General features: G+C 44.9%; 1 protein-coding gene across 1 annotated transcript in view; it reads right to left on the bottom strand.

Annotated features, from left to right (window-relative positions):
• The window catches only part of IFT43 (intraflagellar transport 43), a 46,215-nt gene that overhangs the window by 14,942 nt on the left and 16,986 nt on the right, over positions 1-14,287 (bottom strand). Inside the window, exons 4-5 of the mRNA XM_065840041.2 lie at positions 2,644-2,676; positions 2,115-2,161 (exon numbers count right to left, since the gene is read on the bottom strand). Of these exons, the coding sequence (XP_065696113.1) occupies positions 2,115-2,161; positions 2,644-2,676 (80 nt within the window). The remainder of the gene's footprint in view (positions 1-2,114; positions 2,162-2,643; positions 2,677-14,287) is intronic.

Here is a 14,287-nt window from a genome sequence, read left to right as displayed (position 1 = left end):
GTGTTAGTGCTGTATAAACCATCACAACTGAGCACATTTCAAATACACAAGAATACCTTTTTTAAGGGCATACAGTTTTGCCCTTCATTCTTCTAATGAAAAGGTTGCATGGGGGACAAACAATGTTAATGGAATGGTACAGCTCAGCTTTCTAATAGGTTAAAGGAAGGCGATCCAAATGTATTGGTTGACAGCAACAATCATTACGCAACCGCGCCTGTTCATATTAAGGTGTACAAGCTAACACATTATGCAGTACAAAGTAACCATGACCCATCCTTGGGGATCCATACACCAATGTCCTGATTTTTATGTGTTTAGAATCTGAGCTTTACTGTTACAGTTAAGGACACAAGCTCAAGTGCAGTTCTATGCAAAGGGGAGGCTGATACAGCTCTACTTATTGCACAGCCACAGCATGCTACTCCCTGCCTTCTACACTGGGCAGTTATTTGTATCTCTGTCCTTATTCAAAAAAGTAATTTTATTCTGGTTCTGGAGTTTGTTTATATGCCATTTTTCTTCACTGCAATCGCTGAGCCCACAAGGAAAACTCCTCTCCCAAAATAGCTTGTTTCATCTCCCTGTAGAAATAGGATCACAAGCATGCAATGCACTGATCCATTTAGAGATTTTCCATATGCAAATTAGATCTACAACCCAGTGTATTTGGTTGTACCAGAAACTGCCTGGGAAGGAAACATAGTCAGATTAGTGGGATCTTTCTTCTAAAACGTAGATTTAATCCAAAACTGAACTCTGGTTTGCAAACAATCCAAATCCAACTGTTAACCATAGGTTAGGCACACGTAAATAAGTGTATTAGGACTTGCCATGTCTTTGTACCACATTCTGTCTCAATTCTATTCTGTATTTATTACCCAAGGTCTTGGAGCATTAAAAGTCACATGCTGCAAACACGTGGCAAGCATTTTTATGCCTGGTTAGCAAGGACAGTTATTATACTCTGAATAGAAGACCAAGGTGCAATAAGAAAGACAGCAGGTACGCAAACAGTCAAAGAGCTGTTCAGAACAGACTATCAGCCTCCGTGACATACGCTGAAATTTAAGAAGCCCAAGAAACTTCCCAGGGGGAAAATTAAGTCTGTTCTGAAGATGCCAATGTAATAAAGGTGCCACTTCTGGCAGTTGTATGTTGCAATGCTTAATCTGTCTGGAAGACCCAAATAAGTCTTAATTTAATCTCATTAACCATACTGATGTCTGATCCTTTGTGACTCCTGGTCATTCTTCTGATGCTTGTTGATATTTTGCAGATGCAACTTTTCATACACTGTATAAAATTCTTAGCCCTTGAGAACTGAGGTAGCTCCTAGAGACTTCAATGAATTTCTATGCTCCCCACAGTGCTCTAGTGCTCGTCTCAAAATTCATACTGTTGATTTTTTGTGAGATTTGTCTTTGTTCATTCAGTTCTGGAAGAGCAGGTGATATATACTACAAAGAAAACTAGTACTAAATCAGGACTCCGGTGGATTTCACAGCAGCTTGTACAGGGATGGGATGGGATGGGATGGGATTAGCCACCAGTGCCTATGTTTATCTTATGAGTTATGATCATGAGTTAGGGCAAGAGGATTTTTTAAATTAATAATTCCCTCACAGCAGAGACCCCAGAAGAGTGGTGCAGGTACTTGTCCTGATGGGAACAAGACAAGGACGTTACCATAAAACAAAAGAGAGGTTTTAAGTAGAGCACACTATCACCTAAACTAAGGGACAGCAGTGATTTCCTGCTTTTAACCTTTTATTGCTCTTTTAGCCCTCTTTTTGCCCCAGTCTATTCTCCATGTGGAGGTAATCACAGATAAAAGCATGTTCTCAACACTTCTTCTCAAAGGTGCTTTATCATTCTGTGTTAATGAAGGGCCAGAGTTAGACTACAGGTTCACTTCCTCATCCTCTTCGCCAATTCCTTTGCTCTCTCTCCCTTATTCAGCAGTTAGGGAGACTAAATAGCTCCCGCATTTGTTTACACCCAGCATGGTCCATTTCCTTGCAATTTCTTACACGATGCCTCTGCTGGTTTTACTGGAGAACCCTCAGACATGCATGAAGGCATTTCTTTCAGCCACGTAAGTGATACCTCACCTCCTCCACTATCTGATGCCTCCAGGCTCTGCTGTCTGAGACGATGGCTGCAGCAAAACATGAAGAAGAAAAAATTTAAATCGCAAGCCCAGAAAAGCATCTTGTGTCCCCTTCCTTCCCACAAGCCTCACAGCCTGTCAAAGGGGGAGTTCCCAGGTACACCTGGCCTGCAGCCTGACCTTCTTCCATACCCCTCAGCACTGGACTCAGCAGAAATCTCAGCTGAGAGTGCTGCCTTGTACCTGAGACGGTAGGGCCTGGGATGGATGTGGGAGGAAAGTGGATGCTTTCTACTTTTCCTTCTTTCTGTCGTATGGGAGTGACAGAGCCACCACCTACTCCATATCCAGGGAACTATAGAGTGACCAGCCTGCCCCATCCCAGGACACATGACATGAATTCATGCCAGGTTCTGCACCCTTCCCAAGTTCTAGATCTTGGTGTACTGATGCTTAGAGTTGCATGTCCGTTCTTCATGAGATCAGATGTAAAAGATGTTGAAGACACCTTAGCAACAATGGGAACTTACTCTTCTACTTCTTCTGCATGCTTTCTTCCTGACCTGCAAGACAAGGAAAAGCTTATGATTAGAAAAGACTAGAGAAAATTTTAAAACTGCACCTTTCCCTGTATCACTGTTAGTGTGCAAAACAGTTCCTACACCAGGTCTGATACAACACATTGCACCTCTAAAGAATTCTGAGTGATCATTAAACCAGTGCATCAAAAAGTCCCTGAGTGCATTAGACTGAAGCACAACCATTTAAGTCCAAAAAGACAGCCATGTCCAGATACAGCAAGAGCCAAACACCCTGATTTTTTAGCTTCTCAGATACTTTTTCACCCCCACTGCCATCAGCAGCAGGTAAAACTTGCCTTACCTGAGTAGGGAGGTCACCACATTAGGGAGTGAAGAAGATGCTAGACTTTGTCTGCCTGCCCCTGGGAGATCGACAGGTCCTTTCCTCCCCTGGCTGCACAGAAAGATTATCTGGTTGCCTTTGTAGGTTAGAAGCTCCACCTGAGCTGGCGAAGTTCGGGTCAGATGTGCTGTCACTGCCGTAAATCAGGGTTGATCTGGCTGAGTTAACAGGAGTTCATAATAATAACATGGGGGGGAGGCACTGGCAAATGGCAGCTGCCTTGCTCTCCACCCCAGCAAGCCCAGAAGTAATTCAGTCCCGATTAGGGACGCTTGTTCAATATTCAAAATGTAAAACATGGAGGTTGCTGAACCAGCACTTTGAAAAGTTAATTAAATGCCAGGTTTCTTTTTAGCAGATACTCCATCACTCGCTGATTGCTTTGGCCATTTGGCAGAGTGAAGTTTCATCTCTATGCGTTAAGAATAAATATTCTCCCCTCCCTTGAAGTCAGGGTGCCATGACAAAGAATACATGGGGCTCTCCCCTACCACATGCACTGTCCCCAGACACGCCAAGATGTAAGAGAGGTTGCTTCAATGCCTTGCACTGTCCCTTCCAAAGCACTTCCAGGAGATGGGACAGGCCTCTCCTCATCTGCTCTCTATTCTAGCAGGTTATGGTCCTCATCTAGCTCTCTTGTGTATAATTCACTCTTCTAAGAGCAAGAACCAAGGCACAGAGAGCGTCTGCCTATGAGGAGAAGAAAGCCCCTGTCTCCACTGTTTTCCCTGCAGCCTGCAGTCTGAGAAGCTAAAGAATATACTGAATTGGTGACCCAAGCCCAGTAATATCCACCGCTATAATCAGAACTGCAGGTATGTAGGTGACAGCTGAATCTGGGCTTTAAGCTATATCTACACTCTGCTGTTCATTAGAAGAGGAAGAAGTGCAATGGAGCTGGGGAATTTACAAAAGAGCTTTTCCAGTGAGGAATAATTGTTCAGCTCCATCCTTCTCCCCAGTGGCCGTGCAAAGCACTTTTTGTGAACCCCCTGATACTATGAAGAAAGGGATGGTTTCAGAGAGCCCACCACCAGCTCTCACTGGAGTTTAGAATCTGAGAAAACAAAGATAGAAAGATGATGCAAGATTTATTATGTTTTATCCCTCCCTTCTGCCTTCACAGAACTGCTTCCCATACCCTGTCTTCAGAGCCTTGTCCTCACTGAGCTGAAACATCCCAAACGATGCCTTTGCACAGCCTTGCACAGTGAGATGATTTCCTGGAGGTTCAATCTAACCTCTTCTTAGCATGATCCCGTTACTCTTGATAATTGTCCAGCCCCAAATAACACTCAATTCCTCAGTACTCACACTCCTTACATCTTTGCTCATCTTCTGTCCCCAGGCAGGAGTGAAACACTGCACATGTTTATACTTCCCAGGAGAGGGTCACTCCTGCTACCCCTGTAAGCAATTTCTGTTTCTTCTTCCTGAGCTCCCTGTCATGACAGATATCCAGGTGGCCCACAGGGAAGGTAGTTATATGCTAGTCCTAGAGGCAGAGACTATGTTTTGAGACTTAAAGCTTTCCCAACTTTTCCTTGTTATGTTAGGGAAGGACTAATTCAGGGCAATAAACAAATACTTCATGAAGAAACAGCTGAATTATATTGAAAAAAATAGTAATTTGGGGAACAAATTCATAAACTGGGAGGGGCAAATAGTATTGACCCCTTTAATCTCAGAGCCCAGGAGTTAGAACACTCTCCTGTCAAACAAGACAGTTCCCTTCTCTCTAGGGTGAGCCAAAGCCCCACTGCTGCCTCCCCTCCATTGTCCCTATGACACAGTGTCCGAAGGTGGCAGCAGGTGATGCCAGTGTCTCGTGCTGACAGTACTGTGGTTTATACAGAGCATTTAAATATCAATGGCACTAGAGCAGGAGCCAGAAATGACTGTTGTTCTGTTTAGGTAAGACATCTGCTTCCAGGTCCCCTGTACTAGATATGTTTGTTAATATATGATTTGGAATAGCATTATTTGATGAAACTGGCATTTCAAACCAGTCTATATACTCACAAGTAAAGAACTATCCTCAAAATATAGTATACAACTTCTGGAGCTCAGGAAGGAATTGCATGTTTTACACTCTCTGTGGCCATAACGATTAAGCTATTCAGTAAAGAAGATCCCGGCCTACAGTTTGCTTTGTTTTTTTTTTTAATAAAGCTTCCTTTCATTTTGCTTGATGCCAAATTACTTTTCCACAAAACAAATTTGGTTTGTTCCTGACTGATCTTTTTCATTTTTTGGCCCAATTGCATGATGTATATCTCCCTAACAAAGTGACCCTGAGAGAAAAGACAAGCTTTGCCTTGTGTCTTAAGATTAAAAACCTTCAAGACAATAAATGAAGTCATTAACAGATCCTCAAAAGGTGCCCTACCACCAACCCTGTCCATTCCATAAACTATACATGGAGATCTGGTCACTTGCTTGTCTCTTTGCTCTTCAGGTGCTATGGGAAGCCCTGCAGGTATTCTTCATGAGATTATCATGGTGCTTTAGGCACCATGGAGTACTACCCCTTCCCGAGAACTGGCTCAGCTTATCAATGCCAGCTCCTTCAGGAATATCAGGCCTGGGTACACAGCATCCTCTCCATTCACCTCATGGGCACAGCCTTCTAGTGGTGAGTGAAAGCAGACATGCAGGAAACCAGACTGTAAACTAAAGCCAGCACAGATGGATTTCTTACTCTTTTCTTGCATTCTCAGCAACAAGAAGTGCACTGCCGTGGTTTGTTTGCTCCAGCAGGAGGCACAGCCCAGGGAAGGTAGCAACAACCACCTACAAAATGAGCAATTGTCTATGAACTACAGATACACCCACTCAATTACTTGGGCAAACAAAACAATATAATCCTAGGAGCAGTGCTCAGAAGTGCATTGTCTCCTGTCCTATACACCAGTCACCCCCTAATTTTGTGAGACAGTGATATCTCTTTTGCTTTCATTTCTCCTGATAAGCCCATTGCATCTGGAGGGCCAAAGAACATGGACTGACTCTATCACCTGGACAGCTCTGTTTAAAATTCCCTCTCACTGCAAGGCTGTCTGTGCTCCCAAACATGTCAAAAATCCCAGGATATTCCCCCTGGCTTTGGCCAGCTGCTGACCCCATCTCTATTCCAGGGTGTTGAATAGCTGAGAAACTGGGCAGAAGACCCTGACAGACCCCCTATAACCCCATGTTATGTAACTCCAGTGAAGAATACCTGTTTCTCTCCTAGCTGTGTCCCAGCACAGATTATACAGATTTCATCTTGCTCTCGAGTGTTGTCTTCGCTCAGTTCTGGCCAGCAGGAATCCTCCCTCCACATTCATGAGAGGGGGTTGAACCTCAGAACAGAGGCTTCTCCCTCCACTCACCCCTAACGTACAGCTGAGCTGCCTTGGGAGCTGCCTGCAACTTCTGTGCTGAAGGGTGAAAGGCAGTTCTAATGTAGACATCATCTCTGTTAAAACTGTTTCTTTCTCATTTAATGGACTACCATAGAGACCTAAATGGAGATAAAGTAGCAGGGCTCAGAGAACAACCAGGATGCTATCTTTATGCAGCATGACAATGTGCAGTGGTTAATTAGACACCGTTAACCTATTTTAGCAGGGGACATAACTGGGATGAATGGGGGAAAATGTCCTTGAAACCTTTTAATGTCCACAGCTCATGGGAGCTCTAGACATGCTTGTATCCTGCACCAAGCCACAGGCAGGTGCCAGGAAGCCAGTGTGCAAGATCGAAGGTGCGCTTCTACGTGCCCAGGGAGGTGAGGTCGGGCAACACAGCTAAGTAAAAGGGAAGCAATTATGGTAGTTTGCTAAAACGAAAACTGAGGCGGCTGGACAGGAGCATCCAGTCTAGCGTGGCGAGGGGACAGAGAAAGGGCTGGGAGCGCTGACAGCCCGCTGACCCGCTCTGGTTGCCCCCTGCCCGGGCGGGCCGCTCTCCGCTGGGGGCCGCTTTGCTCTCCCCGGCTCCCCAGCCCGCTCGGCGCAGCGCTCTCCCCGCTCCGCCCCGCCGCCCAGGGACTCGGTGCCGCCGGGCGGGCGCTGCTCCGGGCCGCGCTCCCCGGGGCCCCCGCCGCCGCCGCAGCGTTGCCGGGCCGCGGCCGCCCTCTGCCGGGCCCCGAGGGCGTGACGCCCGGCCCGGGCTCCCCGCGCAGGCGGCGGGACGGCGGGGCCCGGCCCGCTCGGCTGTCGGGGGAGGCGAGCGCGGGGGCTTCGATGTGATTGTCGGCAAAGGGTCAACCCGCGGCGGCTGCAGGCTGGCCCCGGCCGGGTGGGCGCGCACCGCAGGAGCGGTCGAGATCCAAGGGTGGTTTATCTATTTTACGCGGCCCTGGCAGCGGGGCCGGGGGAGAAATTTCATCTGCCGGCGTGTTAGCATATTTCCTGGTATGTCCCAACCACTTCTCTTTATGAATCATGTGGAACCAGAAAGTCGCTTCAAGCTGCCCTCTTGCTAAAAGAACGAAATGGGAAAAAAAAAAAAATGAACGCCTGATGTTCAGAAGTACATTCTGCTTTGAGAGACCAGGGGAGTAAAAGGGAGAGCAAAGAGGCAGGTTGTGCGTGGAGGAAGCTTGGAACTGGCCAGCGTTCTGCCTCTGTGCTTCCCTCCCAAACCTAACCCACCCCAACGCCAAGGCTTGGCTCAGCCCACTGGGAGACATGAAGCCTTTTGCCTCTAGGGCACAGACTGTAGTTCAGGTCTAAGACTGAGGGAGGGCAGAAGAAGATAAAAAAGGACATTGTACTCCCTTGCTCAAGTGTTTTTTAGTGCCCATCATCATAGTGAGCAGGCCGTGAGCTACCAGTTGCAGCTTGTTCAATAGCCTAAGGCAAAACTAAGTTAGACATACAAAATGACACACAAGTGCTAACTGATTAGTTCTCCCAGCTCTCCAAGTGTCAGTCTTGGTCACTGCTTGTTTGCTGTGGCATAAGGAGAGGAAAACACTCATCACAGCTGTATGTAACTCAGAACTGCAGCCCCTGCTGGAAAGCACTACCATGAGGTGTCTTCTCAGGTATTCCATTGCACCTTCCTTGCGGCTCTCATCAGTTAAGTTGTTGCCCCATTCCCTGGAAAAGGCAGGTTTGCCTTGATTAAATCAAGGAGTTCAATCTTCACATTTCCTAAAATCATGGCAAGTTTTGCCATTGATTTCAGCAGAGCAAGGACTACTATGAACCTTTATTTCTGTCATAGGATGTCACCTCATACTCCTCCACTTCCAAGCCCGGGGGGCACATGTCAGTCTATATCTGCACAACAGGGTTTTAAGCAGACACACATTTTTTAAACTGTAATGGTCCCACCGTCCACCTTCTGGTCCCTCACAGGCTGCCTGGACTGCATGTTGAACACACTGCCCTAGGGCACGGCACTGGAGGAGGAAGGAGCAATAAGCAGGCAAGCTCAGTGGGACAGGATCCGACAGACACTGCGGCTAACCAGCTCCCGCTGAAATCGGTTTGTGAGGGACGAATCAATCTCTAGCAGAAGTGTTGTTGCTTCCCCTCATGTCCTAATATGTGAGTTTGCTTAACAGAGAAAACAAAAGAGGAAAGTTCTGGCAAGCAGGACTTAGGAACTGGCATGAAAGAATAAGGTGACAGAGAGTTCATGGGGATGACTGAACCTCAGCCTACTCACTGCATCGTCCCCGTAACAGATGTTCCCAGGGCTCCTTGACTTGCTCACTGGTAGAGCTGACCAGCAGAGCTGTGCAGAGCTCCCACTGAGCAACAGGAAAAACAACAACACTCAATACAAATTCCTGCTGTGTGGGAAAACAGAGCTGCAGTTTCTCGAGGTATCCACCACACATCATCGGTCCCTGAGAACAGGGGCTCTGATCCAAGTGATCACGTCTTCAGTCTCCAGTAAGCACCAGGGCCAAATCTCACACCAAGTGGCTCTTGGGGTTAGAGGACCATTTCAGTTTCCATTTAAAGAAAAGCACACTTCTGATCCTCATTGTTACAGAGAAGAACTGACTACTAAAGCAGACAGGACTAGAATGCAAAGAAGTATCTAAGGTTGTTTTTTTTTTCAAATCCCACAACAGAAAACAAACTTGTGATTCCGAAGTACCAGGCCAAAAAACATTTACTTGTGCTTGGCCTCACTGAAAACATTTAAATGAAAAACACTAGAAAGAACCAGATGTTTATTACTAAATGGCACCTTGTGCTGTCATCTGAGAGCAACAGCTTCTCAAAGAAAATATATTAAGAACTTGGATTAAGAACTTAAGAATAGTAGAGGGGTTATACGGGAAGGGGAGCTGGGGGAGGGGGAAATAGGGCCAAGCAAGTAGATCAGGTCATGTTAGGTCTCTTTCCACAGGCCAACTGCATTAAGCCTGATTTCGCAGCAAATTTAGAGGTGACCTGCAAAGGCCAGACAAGTTTTTAGCTTTGGCTTTGACAAATACAAAAGGGTTGCAAGTTGCACATGTTCTTCAAGAGGGTTTTGCTTTTTCAAACCAGAAACATTTGGGACAGCAAGGATAGTATCCCCTGAATTTACTAATAAATTTCTTGGAGATGCAGAGAAGTAAATAAGGAAGACGCTTTGTCCTCAATCGAAAAAATAAAAAATAATTCACCCTGAGCACACTCTGCCACCTCAGCAGCTTACATGGACTGTTACCAAAAATGTCACACTCCTGTTCTGTTTCTGTCATGCAGGCTTCATCTTCTAGTGGAGCAAGAGGCTACAATCCTACTAGTTCCACCATTGCCCAGTGTCTTTCAGGAAAAAGAAGTCAAAGAAAACTTCATTAACAGAGAAGAAATAAATAGAAATCTGGCTTACAAAAAAAAGAAAAAAAAAAAAAGGAAAAATAAGATAAAAGGAAGAAAAAAAGCCCAACTCTTTTTCTAGGCTCCTCCGAGCACTGCAAAGACACAGGAATGGGCACAAGTCTAGCAGGATTCAAAGAAAAAAATCCCCCATGACAGCCATAGTACTAAGGGATTGTCAGGTGATTCTCCTGTGTTTTAGGGACTTTCCTTTTTCTGCCAGTTATCTTTACTGACTCTAAACAGAAACACCAAGGAGAGCTCACCCCAGCAACGACATAGAGGGACATGAGGACAAGAGCCTGTTAGCATTCCTGGAACATCCAGAGTATTAAAAAAAAAAACAGAAAAAAAAAATTAAAAAGGAAAAAAAAAAAAAGGAAAGGAAAGAGGAGGTGGGGACGGAAGAGCAGGAAAAAACCCACCCTGGGCCTGCATATTGCAGCTTACCGCCATCTTGATGTCCTTGATGCGTGCTGATGGCGTGGAGGCGGCTGGCACCAGATCAGCCCAAGAGAAGGAATGAGAGGCCAATGGAGATTTATGTGAGGAGAGTGAGATGGACAAGGTAAAATTGTCAGGAGGAGTTGTTAGAAAGTAAAATATATTGTGACAATTCCACTCCTGCCGTTCATCAATAAACTGACAGATCATTTAGTGTCAATTAGGAGTGATAGATGGACAAGTCCCCATGATCCTGGGCCAAAATTAATGGCTGGGAGGGAGAAGGTGATTGAAAATGACGGCTGACATTGAGAGGAAAGTCCTGAAGGTCCCCAAGGGGCCATTACTTGCCTCATTCCCTTGCAGATCAATGCAGGGACAAACCCAAAAACAGACACTTCAAGACAAAACTTAATCAGACTTCCTTTTCTTTCTTCTCCTTCTAAGTTGTGCCCCCTCACTTGGCAGCCTTGATCCTTTGTGCCTATGCTCTTCACATCACTGAGGACATGCACAGATGGCTACAAGATGCAGAATGAGGCTGCCGCCTTCCCCATAGCCTGGAGCCTGGCTCCACTCCCACCGTGGCAGTGTCCCAGGGAAGCCCAGCCTGAGATTTACCTCAACACTGCTGGATGGGGAGCAGAGGGCAGAAGCAGTAACACAAGCTTCCCTGTACCATATCAGATAGAGGAATTCATGAGCACTTTACTACTCCCAGTTGCAAGACAGGGATGGCTGGAGGTTCTACAAACCTGGCACTCTCAGGGGTCATTTCATCTAGATAAAACACAGGAGAGTTTAAGCCCATATTTTTGAAACAGGAGGTTTTTAACTTTACTTACCTCTAGAGACCTTGAATCATAAAACCCCTTAATCTCTTAAATAACTTTTGTCCAGCTCCAGGGTGCAATCTCACCATTGCCAACTCTCCAGAGCCCCAAATGATATCTACACAGACGCTGGGTTACCTTGCTCTAAAGGTCACTCCGACTTCATCCCCTTCATTCCTACAGGCTCTTAATATTTGCTTTCATGTAAATGCATTCCTGGACACTGTACCAGCACTTCTGTTCCAAAATACTTCAGCATGGTCATTTTCCTAAACAAGCCTTGATTATTCCAACTCTGTATGACCTACTAGTCAGAAAGTAGAAATTTCAGTTGTAGCTGGAGCACCTGTTGCTAAACTGCCACGGTCCCTGTAGAAGAAAGAAGGTACACATGCAGGCACTGGAAGGGGCTCCTACTGAAAGCAGCACTTGCATTTGCTTTCAGGGCCACCTGAAATGAGCTGTGTTTATTCCACAACAACCTCAGCTGCTGCCTGCAGAACTGTATGAATTTTAAGGGGTTGATCACAGGAAGACTGCAAGACCAAAGGGATCAAAGACCCAAGTAAACTGAAAGTGTCCCAAGAAACAAATAAATAAAGATACTAACAAGGAGAAAAAATTAAGAAATTCTATAATGAAAGTCAGAGAGATGAGACTAGCAGAAGCTGGAATTAAATGGAGCCTGGAAGCACCTCTCCTTTGTCAAATCCTCACCAGTATGCAAAACTAAGTGCCCTTTTTCCCATTGGCAGGCACTTTGTGTTTCTTCCCTCTGATGCATGAGATAACCTGACAATAAACCTCTGCTTTGCTTGTCACAAGTGTCAACATCGATGTCATTAAAGACATCAGCACAGCGTTCAGAATGGCACTTGGGCTCCATCCAGTGGTTAGAGAGCTGCTTCTGTAGCAACGCAAGCTGTAATTACTGTTATTTGTGTAAACTCAGCAGGGTAGTAGGCTCCAAGTAGCTGCCTAGGTTCTTGGCTGGTCCACTTTCCTCTAATCCTGGGACTAGAATACTGCTGGGGCAGCAGTGGGACTGCCTCGTCTCATAGTGATTATTCTCTCTGAGTACAAATTTAAATAAATACAACAGATTCAGGTGCAGAGGGCCATGTCAGTAAGGAAAAAAGATTCTTCTGTCACTACTTTGCACCATTTATTTGGTGATTGCAGAGGACAAGTCTGAGGGTTTGCTCAGACGCTTACCTGCAGTCTTCATCATTATCTAGATTTACAAAATGAGACTCAGAGCAATGATAGCTGTTCCACAGAGGTATTGGGAGTCCAAAGTAACCTTCCATGTGTGATTTTTGAAAACTCATCAGTAAAAGACAGCATTTTCATTGTTCTCAGGAATTTAAATATCTGACAGTTGTAAATGCTATGGGAACTCATGATAAAATACTTCATTTACTTGCACATCATCTGTACAAATTAATTTCAAAACTAATTACAGGTTGGGAAACTTCAAGAGCCCTCCTCCTCTTCCTATCTTGCAGCAGTCTGAGACAGCAGTAGTCTGATGGAAAGAATCAGCAAGATGGTGAGAATATTTGTAAATTTAGCTAGGTATGACAAGAGCTGGGCAGGTAAGGGACTAAGAGGCAGCAGCAAAGGTAGAAAAACAGAAAACCAGGTTGCAAATTGAATTTTATTCTTACGTGCCAAATGGAAACAAAAAGAACAATTTCAAGTGATCATTTCACATTGATAAGACTCTAAATAGAAATACAGCAGAGAAGAGTTTAAGTTTGTCTGCAGGAAAAGCAACAAGTGTGCGGTTGTAACTGGCTGGATCTGTCAGAAAGAGAACTAAAAGCTTAGACCTGAAATGGGGAAAGAATTACACATAAACAGCTACAAGATAATTTCACAAGTGGGTGCAGTATCCCATCTGATCCAAAATATATTTACACAACACTGAAAATCTAACTGTAGCCACTCTGCTCATCCTTCCTAAGTAAATTAAATAAATAAATAAATAAAAGAAATCACAGATTTTAACACTGTCAGTTCTGAAAACCAAATTATTTAAAGCAGTACAATTCCCAAGTGTAGGCTCAGTTATACTGGCATAAAAGTGCTTATACCTACATCAGATATATCAATAGAAGCATGTTATTCTAACTACATTAGTGAAACTGGTGCAAGTTAATTTGATGGGCTTCTAAACTGAGTCAAATGGGTTGAAAGCTGTGGGGAGACAGAGCCTGAGAAAACAGAAACAACAAAGCTACAGCAACATTGGTATGACATCAGCCGATGACTCAGACTTTTCACATGAAGGCTTTACTCTGGGATATGTCACGGAGACAGTCTTACAGGCCAGCATCTCAGACTTTAAGGGAGAGGAGAGAGACCAGCTCGGGAAAAATACACAGCTGAAGGAAACAAAAGACATGGGAACTAGTTGTACAAAATCCTTGTACCTCATGTGACTAAAGAAAGTCAGAACAAACCTCTCCTTTATAAAATTAATTCAATAAAAGCTATCAATATAAATGAAAATAATACTGTCAGATATGACATGACATCATATGCATGACTGAGCAAGGGGCATACCTTCATCTCACGTCCCACTGTGCAGGCTTTCACAGGTTCCACAGGCAGAAAGGTCTGCAGCCCTCCTCCTGTTGTGCTTCTTCAGCTGAATTGTGTCCAACCTCCCAGGAGCATTTACTCCAGACACCTGCTATAGCTGTAAACTATGCAATGGGGTGCTGGAGAAACACCACTGATAGCTACTGCTTCAAATCTATCAGATGAGGCTAGGGTCAAAAACGGAAAACATCTTAAAGTAGCGCATGGCACACTGCTGTTACAGTAGGAACCTGTACCCTGCCCATGGGCACATGAGGCACAGCCCTGAATAACTGTATTACCTCCGATCCAGTCTTTCACCTAGCCAACACTTACATAATTTATCTTTTCCTAAACAATGCAATTCACCCTTGTTCTCTTATTCTCTTATCACATTTCCATAAAGCTTCTGCTTGGATCTACTAAGATGCAAAATCATCGGTGTCATTTTTTTATAACCCTTAGCTAGGTACACTTTTGCAATGGCAACTTCTAGCTGCAGCCAGCCTATGGAAAATAATACCATTATCAGAGTTAAAACTTGAGAGGAACAGAAAGAATTC

The sequence above is a fragment of the Patagioenas fasciata genome, chromosome 5, assembly GCF_037038585.1.
Source record: "Patagioenas fasciata isolate bPatFas1 chromosome 5, bPatFas1.hap1, whole genome shotgun sequence".
NCBI classification, from domain to species: Eukaryota; Metazoa; Chordata; class Aves; order Columbiformes; family Columbidae; genus Patagioenas; species Patagioenas fasciata.
The sequence above is the reverse complement of the archived record's forward strand: the minus strand, read 5'-3'. Positions and strand labels throughout refer to the sequence as shown.